Source organism: Oncorhynchus tshawytscha, linkage group LG25 (genome assembly GCF_018296145.1).
Source record: "Oncorhynchus tshawytscha isolate Ot180627B linkage group LG25, Otsh_v2.0, whole genome shotgun sequence".
NCBI lineage: Eukaryota > Metazoa > Chordata > Actinopteri > Salmoniformes > Salmonidae > Oncorhynchus > Oncorhynchus tshawytscha.
The window spans coordinates 17,138,114-17,149,471 of NC_056453.1; the positions used below are offsets into that span (position 1 = coordinate 17,138,114).

General features: G+C 41.3%; 1 protein-coding gene across 2 annotated transcripts; it reads left to right on the top strand.

The window, feature by feature from the left end:
• Positions 1-1,349: 1,349 nt before the first annotated feature.
• On the top strand, positions 1,350-6,593 carry nme2a (NME/NM23 nucleoside diphosphate kinase 2a). Of its 2 annotated transcripts, none has more exons than XM_024387290.2 (5): positions 1,350-1,505; positions 4,430-4,602; positions 5,532-5,633; positions 5,923-6,035; positions 6,290-6,593. In XM_024387290.2, the coding sequence occupies exons 2-5, from the start codon at positions 4,477-4,479 to the stop codon at positions 6,402-6,404; spliced, it is 456 nt and encodes a 151-aa protein (XP_024243058.1). In that variant the 5' UTR covers positions 1,350-1,505; positions 4,430-4,476; the 3' UTR covers positions 6,405-6,593. The 2 variants fall into 2 exon arrangements, with proteins under 2 accessions (XP_024243058.1, XP_024243057.1); XM_024387289.1 differs by lacking the exon at positions 1,350-1,505 and adding an exon at positions 3,578-3,675.
• The last annotated feature ends 4,765 nt before the right edge of the window (positions 6,594-11,358 follow it).

The window sequence follows — 11,358 nt, forward strand, 5'->3', positions numbered from 1 at the left end:
GACTCAAGTTAATTCACCAATGTGTAGTCTATAGTAAAAACATTATACAGATTGAGTCAAACATTTAGCCTATTACACTAATCAAAAATATAAACGCAACATGTAAAGTGTTGGTCCCATGTTTCATGAACTGAAATAAAATATCCCCGAAATTGTCCATAGGCACAATAAGCTTATTTCTTTCAAATTTTGTGTACAAATTTGCTTAAAAATAATGTCTTCCTTGCCAAAATTATCCATCCACGTGACAGCTGTGGCATATCAGGAAGCTGAATAAACAACATGATCATTACACAGGTGCACTTTGTGCTGGGGACAATATGTTTTGTCACACAACACAATGCCACAGATGTCTCAATTTTTGAGGGAGCATGCAATTGTCATGCTGACTGCAGGAATGTCCACCAGCGCTGTTGCCAGAGAATTGAATGTTCATCTCTCTACCATAAGCTGCCTCCAATGTCGTTTTAGAGAATTTGGCAGTATGTCCAACTGGCCTCACAACCGCAGACCACATGGATGGCGTCATGTGGGCGAGCGATTTGCTGATGTCAATGTTGTGAACAGAGTGCCCCATGGTGGCGGTGGGTTTATGGTATGGGCAGGCATAAGCTACTGACAATAAACACAATTGAATTTTATTGATGGCAATTTGAATGCACAGAAATACCGTGCGAGACCCTGAGATCCATTGTGAGGCCCATTTTCTTTCAAGTATATGTGACCAACAGATGCTTATCTGTATTCTCAGTCATGTGAAATCCATAGATTAGGGCTGAAGGTTGGTCTCTCAACATCCCTCAGCTCTCCATTTTCTGCACTAACACTGACCAAAAGGGGACACCATCTTCCAGCTGATTGCAAAACACGAGTCACATCTCATTATTTCTGCCTCATGTACAAACTTCTGTTACTCCTATGAACAGAGAAAGTGAAATATTCCTTGATATTAAAAAAGAACCAAGCCCCGAATAATAACAACAATGCAAGCCTAGATACACGTTCCTACTCATTACTGCTGCAGTCTTTGTTGTAGAGCCGAGTGGAAATAGGAAGAACACCCATGTTATGCCTTATAAAAGTGTTGACAGTGCTGAGAAGGAACTTCAGCATGAACACACTCATAAAAACAGCATCTCTTTGCTGTATTCGTTGACACTCTCTAAGCCATGGTTATTTTATGCCTGATACGTTAATGCAGACACCGTCATCTAAGCCATCTGATTGGCCAGCAGTGGGCCAAGTGCACTTGATTTGCTCTCTGGGACCGCCGGGAAGCTTCAGACACATGAGGGGAACACTGCTCGCCACTCATGCAGTTTACTCTTTTATCCATTATATGGTTAATTTGATCCCAGCCAATCACAGTTTAGCTGTTCACGCATCTCACTCCTTGAGGTTTAGTTATAAAAAATCTTTGGTGAGATCGCTTACTGAGTGAGGGTGACCATCTGAAGAGTGGCTCCCAACTTTTCTACAACTGTTTTGTGTGCGTTCAGATACTAGTGAGTATTGTTTGAGGTTATATCGTAATTCTATTGAAAGCCCGAGTGTTAATTGCCATTAGAGTGGTTTCACCTTTATCTTTTGAGTAATGGTAGATTGCTAGACTAGCTGTTCGCCTGATATGGCTTCTCTTTGATGTTTGTATAGGCCTACTATTTGCTCACATTGTTTGCCTCATGAATATTAGCTAATGGTTATTACTTAGTTGTGACATGGGGTTGCATGCAAATGCAGCGGCATTGCTTTGTTAGTGCTACAATTAAGAGTAATATGCTACATCATGCTAGTGTGCATGTCTTTGCCTCATGGCAGTGTGGTTGTGCTTGCAGGCGCGAGCGCTATTTTGCTAATTGAAGCCTGTATGTACCAGCCTGCTTGTTTAGCCCTGTTAATGGTACTGTTTGTGTCCACAGTGGTTATAGACATTATTATTCTTTCTGTATAATCACTCATTGCAGAAGCATAGCCAGTAATTAGTTGGTGGGTGGGCCTGCAGAAATTTGGGTGGGCCAAAAAAGCTGAGAGAAAATGTTGCATTTTCAAAGCTAATTTCCTGCAATTCTACCTTGAAGCAGGCAGGAATCCTTGCCTTGTTTCATTACATCACTGCCACTTCTGACACCAACGTAATGAAACAGGCAGGGAGAGTGGCTCGAACCCACAACCTTCTACCCAAAAGCCAAACGCACACCATATACTGTGCCACTAAAGCATGCTTATGTCAATATTACTTTCTTCTCCAACACTTTGTTTTTGCATTATTTAAACCAAATTGAACATGTTTCATTATTTATTTGAGGCTAAATTGATTTTATTGATGTTTTATATTAAGTTAAAATAAGTGTTAATTCAGTATTGTTGTAATTGTCATTATTACAAAAAAAAGCACAAAAAAAAAAAAACTGCATTGTCTTTTTTGGTCCTCCAATAATCGGTATCGGTATCAGCGTTGAAAAATCATAATCGGTCGACCTCTACTTCTAATGGCTTTCCATGAACCAGTTTGCCAGTCCCCGCCCATTGGGCACAGATGTCATTTCAACGTTTAGTTTTGATCAAATCAAATTGTATTTGTCACATGCGCCGAATACAGAAGGTGTAGACCTTACCATGAAATGCTTACTTAGAAGCCCTTAACCAACAATGCAGTTCAAGAAATAGAGTTAAGAAAATATTTACTAAATAAACTAAAGTTAAAAAAAATACAATAAAAAGTAACACAATAAAATAACAATAACATATACAGCGGGTACCAGTACCGAGTCAATGTGCGGGGGTACAGGTTAGTCGAGGTAATTTGTACATGTAGGTAGGGGTGAAGTGACAATGCTTAGATAATAAACAGCGTGTAGCAGCAATGTAAAAAAAAAGGGTGGGGTCGTCAATGGCCATTTGATTAATTGTTCAGCAGAAAATGTTTGGGTCCTTCCTCTGACACCGCCTAGTATATAGGTCCTGGATGGCAGGAAGCTTGGCCCCAGTGATGTATTGGACCATATGCACTATCCTCTGTTGCGCCTTATGGTCAGATGCTAAACAGTTGCCATACCAGGCGGTGATGCAACCGGTCAGGATGCTCTCGATGGTGCAGCTGTAGAACTTTTTGAGGATCTGGGGACCCATGCCAAATCTTTTCAGTCTCCTGAGGGGGAAAAGGTGTTGTCGTTCCCTCTTCACAACATTTCTTGGAGTGTTTGGACCATGATAGTTTGTTGGGGATGTGGACACCAAGGAACTTAAAACTCTGGACCCACTCCACTACAGCCCCATCGATGTTAATGGGGGCCTGTTCGGCCTGCCTTTTCCTGTAGTCCACGATCAGCTCCTTTGTCTTGCTCACATATATTTGGTTGAGTTGTCAACTAATGTGAATTAAACGTGAAATCAACAAAAAATGCCGTGATTGGATTTAGGTTAAAAAAAAAATCAATAACTCCCTTACGTTGATGATCTTTTGCAAATCCATGTTGATTCAACGTCATCACATTGCTTTTTTGCATGATGTGGAAACAATGTTGATTCAACCAGTTTTTGCCCAATGGGCGCCTCCATGTGTAAAACCCAGTAGCGCTCCTGCAATCTGCATTGGGATTACTGAAAGCACCGCATTAGCGAAAATAACCTGCCCAGCTCCCTGTCAGTCACTAACCCGGAGGATCAGTTGTCAAGGTATAGTAAAGCTATTGTAGCTATAGTATAGTCTACCTGTTTGTGACCTATTTAACTGATATTATATGTCTATCTTAGTTGGAACCTTGTTTAATTTTTCTTTGGGATATTTAGTCGTTTAATATCTCGGGAAACATGTTATAGGCTATTGGTAGCTCTTGTTAGGTGTCGTATAGCCTAGCCTATACTCTCTCCTATGGCGATATGTCATCTGGTGTGAATGCATTTCATTTTGGTGAGTGATTTTCTGCGTAGTTTTACCTGGAGAGGCACATGTTCACCACTCGGGATATTATCCTATCAGTATTTTGTGAATAAACATTTAGTGCTGTGGTATTTTATTACTTTTTATTTGCTCAGTGTTGTTAGGAAATGTGTTGGAACAAATCATCCACTAAGGTGATTTTGATGCGGGTGATTAGGTAGATTACCTTCTGGCAGCTGGTCAAAGACGCCACGGAGCATGACAGTTTTCAGGCTTCAAATGCGAAGGCAGAGGGGTTACCTTGCTAAGGGGGTCCAGTGTGCGCAGTGTCATTGGCCCCGTTCATGAGATTGTCCCATGATGGGAGTCGGGGGCCTTGGCACCACGACCCCAAGCTGAATGTGCCAAATGTGCGTAACGTTTTCTTACAGTTGGTGGAATTCGCCTCTCTCTCTTTCTATCCTCTCTCCCTTCCATCCCCTCAATCTCTTAACCCCCTCCTTCCCTCTCTGTCTGTCTCATATCACACTCTCCTCTGTCACTGTGTAGCCTTCTCTCTCTTCTCTCTACTCCTTATCTCCTGTCCTCGTAGCGCCATGTCGAACGAGGAGCGGACTTTCATTGCCATCAAGCCAGATGGAGTTCAGAGGAGGCTTGTTGGCGAAATCATCAAGCGATTTGAGCTAAAGGGCTTCAAAATGGTGGGGATGAAATTTGTCCAGGTACGTCATTCTACTTACTGGAATCTGTTATTTTATATGTAGGCTGTAGTCCTATGCACTTTCAGCGCATTACCAGACAAAATGGTATAGCCAATAAGTAGGACTGAATGGCAGGCCTGTATAACAGTATGTAAACAGGCTATCTGACATCTTTTTAAAATAAGCACACAAATCGTCTAAGCAATAACTGCCAATACACATTGTTTGGGCATACAATACACATTGTTTGGGCATACAATACACATTGTTTGGACATACAGTGCAGTAGGACCTCATCTAGTCCTTGAGGTAGTTCCTAGTGAGCAGATTAGCTTCCTGGCTTTTCTTAACCACATGTATGTTTAGCATAGGTCTCCTGATCCTGTCTTCGTTGGTCTGTTGCCAAAGAGGGCTGCCTTGTGACCTACGAACCCAGGGATCAGAAGTGCCCACCGATAATAGTCACTGTTTGCAATGGGCTGTTTAAAGGTTAAACACATGCACTCAACGGTTACCTAGTTATAAACTCTAGTGACTTCATGTGATTGATGCTATATGCACTATAGCAGAGTGTATCCAGATTTAGGCTGTAGCTTTACGAAACCCTTGTTTTGTTGCAACATGACTGTGACAGGATCCTTTACTCCACAGGAGGTTGGTGGCGCCTTAATTGGGGAGGACGGGCTCATGGTAATGGCTGGAGCGGAATAGTATCAAGCACATGGTTTCCAGGGGTTCGATAGCATTCCATTAGCTCCGTTCCAGCCATTTATAATGAACCGTCCTCACCTCAGCAGCCTCCACTGCTTTACTTCTGCTATTCTACCACTGGTGTTCCAACATGGCCCGCAGTATTTTTGCTGTGATCTGCCTCTTGGGCGTCTATGGTTCTGGTGGATTATTGATGGTTCTGACTACCTGTTGTGTTATGTCGTGTCTGACTAACCCAGGCCCCGGAGTCTCTGCTGAGGGAGCACTACGCTGACCTGGAGGACAGACCCTTCTTCCCAGGCCTCGTCAGCTACATGACCTCAGGACCAGTGGTTGCCATGGTAGGAGAGACTTTCCTCGTTGTGTTCATTGACGAGTGGTGCAATTGGTCTAGTTTCCCCTGCAAGAACACAGAAAAGCCTGCACACTGTAACGCTTCTAATACCATTTCACCGTGCCTGCGTTCACTACCTGTACCACTGTCAGATTATAGCTTTGAGCCGCCAGGCTTGAACATATTCACATTAGTACTCGTATTTTTACATGTATTTGACCGCTGTGCATCGAAATGGAAGATCATAAAGCGTAACTTGGATAGTACAGTGTTATCCATCTGTGTGTGTGTGCCAGGTGTGGGAAGGGTTCAACGTGGTGAAGACAGGCAGAGTGATGCTGGGAGAGACCAACCCTGCAGACTCCAAACCCGGCACCATCCGAGGGGACTACTGCATCCAAGTGGGCAGGTGAAAATTCATCGCGCCACACCACTGCACATGATACAACAAGAAAAGAAAGCCGCGTTTAATTACACACACACACACACACAACAGATAACACACAAAAGCATTTACTAAGTAAACATGTGTTGATATTTTAAAACTTCTGCTTTTTTGATTATTGACATCACTTGGACAAGTCCAGTACTTGCTAAACTCTATCCAGAGACACTAATTAACCCATCGTTAAGTCTCCATCTTTCTTCCCTTGTTGTTTTCAGGAACATCATCCATGGCAGTGACTCAATAGAGAGTGCCAACACAGAGATCAACCTGTGGTTCAAACCTGAGGAGCTTTGCAGCTACACTAGCTGCTCTACCAGCTGGCTCTACTGATCTAGGATCAGTTTACCATCCACAAACCCTAACCATTAGGACTAGGAGGGGGAATGTAAAACTGTCCTTAGATCAGAGACAACTTCGTCCTACTCTAGCTGGTGACTGAGGACCATTTACTATGGTAAATGTGTTCGACTGCCTGTTTTGTTCAACTGAGCTTTCCAATAAAAAACTCACAACCCCGTCTTTTTTTCTTGTTGCTAGGGGTTGACAAAATCTGATAACCTTACTGAAATTCCCAGGTTTTCCAGAAATCCTGGATGGAGGATTCTGGATTTCTTGTTCATTCAGGGAAATTTCCAACCGTGTTTTGTGGAAAGCAGGGTTTTTATTTAATCTACCTCACATCATGAAAACCCTTTTCTTTCAACAGCCACCCAGTGAACTGCTCTTGATCATCTGACATGGCCTACAGTAGGTTGATAGGTTTCATTGGTGCATCACCGTCCTGTAGGCCTCAGTCCTGCTGGCCACATTGACAGTTCAAACATTAGCAGGCCTGGCCAGGTCACTGCCAATATTAAGAGGGATTAGCCGGCGCATTAAACCTAGGTTGGGATTAACCGTGGATCTGCTGCCTTGCTCAGGTGAGTAAACGGTCAACCTAATGGTGGACAAGCATTTTGGGACCTGGGATGACACAAAGGCTCAAAGGAGGTATCACACACATACTGTATGCTTAGAATGGTACCTGTGTGACTGGGGAAGATTTGACCCAAGATGTCTATCAGACGTGAAGACGTGCATGTGGTGTGGAGCACTGGAAGCACCTGAGGCTGGCGGATCTGTAGTCAGTTTCATTGCAGGACTCTGGAGACGCACTGGGTCCACTGCATGGGGAAGTGACATCGGAGTTACAATCGTTACACAAGCCTAAGATCACCATGCGCAATGCCAAGCGTGGGCTGGAGTGGTGTAAAGCTCACCGCCTCTGGAGCAGTGGAAATGCGTTCTCTGGCGTGATTAATCCCGCGTCACCATCTGGCAGTCTAACAGATGAATCTGGGTTTGGCGGACGCCAGGAGAATGCATAGTGCCTACTGTAAAGTTTGGTGGAGGAGGAATAATGTTGTGCGGCTGTTTTTCATGGTCCGGACGAGGCCCCTTAGTTCCAGTGAAGGGAAATCTTAACTACAAAGATTGGAAAAAATCTGCATCAACAAATATAGTAATTTATAAGTATCATTTTATTCAGTGTAAAAAGTTAGTTCTTACAAAAATCACTAACAGATAGACCTTTTCACAGCCATGCGGAAACCGTTTGCAATGATTGTAAACAAATAAACACAACCAATATTGTCCCCAAACATTTGATATATTTACAAATTCAAGGAATTGTCTATCAAACTTTGATCACAGCACAAAATTACCATAATGATGAAAGGAAACCTCATTTTTATAGACACTATCAAAAAATGTACAAACCCTACACTGCAACTTAATATGTATTACAAGGGCCAGTGTTAATAATTTCAACAATCTTAACAAACCATTGTTATTTGTATCCAAAATAAATCAAAAACGCAACTTAAGCCCCTCCATTCATAATTACAATTGAGAATTATTTCCCCAATAAAATAACTAATAATCACGTTATCAAATATATGTAGCACCATGATATAATGGCTGAATATAGAGGGTTTGTCGCATACAAAAAGAGACCCGTGTTAGTATTCAATGAACAGACACCACATTCTAGATTGACTCCCTAGCCCCTACCACGACGAGAAACCATGTTTGAGTCTGAAAAGATTTGGATAGGTGTAAGCAATATGGCTCAAATTCCACCAAGCTTACCAAAAGGGCAAAATGGAGGTATTACCATGTTTCTCATACCTATCAAATCTGTAGGAGATACTTTGGGCTAGGTGCTAGAGGTCAATTTAGTGGGCGGTAGCAAGACCAAAGACCATAACAGCAACAACAACAAGGCTCAGTACAGGACCACAGAAAGACCTCACTATTCTGCATGCACTCTAACTTGATTGATCAGTGCACCCACTCCCAAATCAGCCCCTCAGATCTACACACTTCCTGAATTGCCCCTTGTACATCTGAACAGACCGGATAGATGTGAGCTTATAATGTCATATTGCTTATACGCAACCTGTTCTTTCAGATATCTAAGAAGGATTCAGAAGTGACTAGATGGAGAGGCAAGGTGTTGACTTTGGATTGGGCTTCTAGGTGATATTGGGATATTCTTACATACATTTCTAAGAATAAAGAAAGAGGCATAGTATCACTGAAAAAGTAGAAACCTTCAAAATGCAGAAAAGGTTTGCGGTGTTTGATTGTGCGTTAGGAATCATTTGGGTTATTTGGAAAGTAGCAGCAAAGTTAGTCTATAAACAGCAGTGTCATTTTCCTTACGGTGATAATGTAATTTGGTCAGTAAATTGGTTAAGATTACCACCATCCTTTAATGCTATCTTCATTCTCATCTAGTTAGTCAAAGTCTGCGCCAGATCGAATTTCATAAAGTGAATCACAAACAAAAAAGCAAATCCTGAACTCCAAACCTTTTACACATAAGGGTATAACGAGACACAACATTTTATTGCTCTGCTGGACATTGTATATAACCTTAATTAATATGATGAACAATTCAATCATAAATCAACAGAGTGAGGAAATGCATATTGGCAGAAACTATGAAACTATACATCCCTTGGAAAAAGAACACCACATGGAAACAACGAGGGTAACACATACCTATCTACACAAAGCACGGCGTCAAACTGAAAGCTGATCTTAATTGTTACTGTTAGAACATTAGGACATGAATGGTTTATATAAAATACCTTACCAACCAACTGAACAGTAAATCACTGAACACAAGAAACCATATCAAAAACGGGAGAAATCAACATTCAGACATGAACAAGAAACAATTTGTGAGCAAGTTGTTCCATTAAGACTTTTCTCTAAGTAACTTTACGCAATGTCATTCTGTTTGATTTTAACTGTAATGTGCTTTGCTTGACCCTTGAAGACAAGAAAAAGCAAACATTTCCTGAGAAGTTAATCGTCAACCTTACTGGTATAGAGAGATTATAGCTAATTTCACAACTGCGACGATCACTGAGCTAGACCCATTTTTCTGTACTAGTCTATTTCGACACGGAGTGTACAGAGCATTACGGACACCTGCTCTTTCTAGTGTACAAAGCATTACGGACACCTGCTCTTTCTAGTGTACAAAGCATTACGGACACCTGCTCTTTCTAGTGTACAAAGCATTACGGACACCTACTCTTTCCATGACAGACTGACCAGGTGAACACTATGATCCCTTATTGATGTCACTTGTTAAATCCACTTCAAATCAATGTAGATGAAGGGGAGCAGACAGGTTAAAGAAGGATTTTTAAGCCTTGAGACATGGATTGTGTATGTGTGCCATTCAGAGGGTGAATGGGCAAGACAAAAGATTTAAGTGCCTTTGAACGGGGTACGGTAGTAGGTACCAGGCACACTGGTTTGTGGGGGTGGGGGGGCAACAACTCAGTATTAGGACGGTGTCCTTAAGGTTTTGTACACTCAGTGTATATAGCGTGTGGTTCTAACAAACCTAACTATTCTATTCTGATTATAGACCATAGCTCACAGTTGTCACAGTTATGCAATAGAATTTAGGTAAACTGATGTAAGTATAATATATTTTATGTATCTTAATATCACTTTAGGGTGTTATAGTTCATGGATGTGACATAGCAAAATAATACAGAAAACATTATTGCATATTATTCCATTTCGAGGACTACCTCAAATGTGCTATGTTAGAAATATCGGTGTTTGCGGTCTAGTCTTAAAGTCAAACATATGAGGATATAATTATTTTATTTGCATATGGTATATCAAGTTGCCCAAACCTGCATTTCAAATTTGAGACCCCATTATGAATTCACAATGAGCCCCAACCCTGTCTCTATTTGACTGCCAAGCTCACCAGGAGGTAGTACAAAGATAGAAATGAAGTCTAGATACAGATGCCGTCACCACTCAGTACCAGCTACAACACACAAGCAGATTCAGGAATTCAGGAGGATCTCCTCCAACCAATCAGGAATCTTATAAAAATGTATGACCTCTAATTGGTGAATAAAGAAGCCAATGGGAAAGGTTCTCCTGCTATAGCCTACTCCAATCTGATCCCATTGGTTTTATGTACGCACAGACTATCAACAAAGCCGTGTTTAATAAAAGACATTAACACGAACAACAAAAGGTGTTATCCAGTGGCTCGGTTGAATACTTAACCAGTACGCATCAATATGGCTCTGAAATAAAGAACTACCCATACACAAGAGGAAAAACACCACTGAAATAAAATGACCGGTTTTGCATATCTCGGAAGTCATCCATGAAATGTAGCCTACATTGTTTTTCTGCCTGCTTTACATCATTTTAGGATTAAACTTTGCTTGATTACTAAAATCATTTCTGTATTTTAGGGCCAGACTTACTAAGTTTACACTTGTTTTCTTCGAGGAAAATAGGTTATGACAATATGGTATAGTAAAATAAAGAGTATATCATGGTTTAGCTTTGTTTCTGGAGTTGTATCCTGTACTTGAAAAAAACAGATGCAAACGTTAGCTAAGTCCGGTCCTTCTATTCTAAAGCTGCTGACATGGTAAAGGGTGGTTCCAACAACCCAAAGAGACTGGTTGTTTGTTCCTGTAGTGCAATCTGTGACAGTGTTCATCTAGTGTATCCCAATAGACACATTAGCACTACCTAGTATGCATAGCCAATACTAAGTAGTACGCAAGTTACCCTATTAAGACACAAACACCATCTAGTTTGAGAGTGTCAGTCCTATCACACCAGCAAGGTTTCGGATTTATACAACATCTATTCAAAACCCACTCTCGTCAAATCACAATTCTTAATATCTATATAGTTCTATATTGAACAGTCACATCTATGAATATGTATCCTCATA

Coding starts and splice junctions, on each gene's coding strand:
- nme2a (XM_024387290.2), top strand. CDS start 4,477: ATGTCGAACGAGGAGCGGACTTTCATTGCCATCAAGCCAGATGGAGTT. Junction 5,634..5,922: donor CAGGACCAGTGGTTGCCATG/GTAGGAGAGACT, acceptor TGTGTGTGCCAG/GTGTGGGAAGGGTTCAACGT. Junction 6,036..6,289: donor TACTGCATCCAAGTGGGCAG/GTGAAAATTCAT, acceptor TGTTGTTTTCAG/GAACATCATCCATGGCAGTG.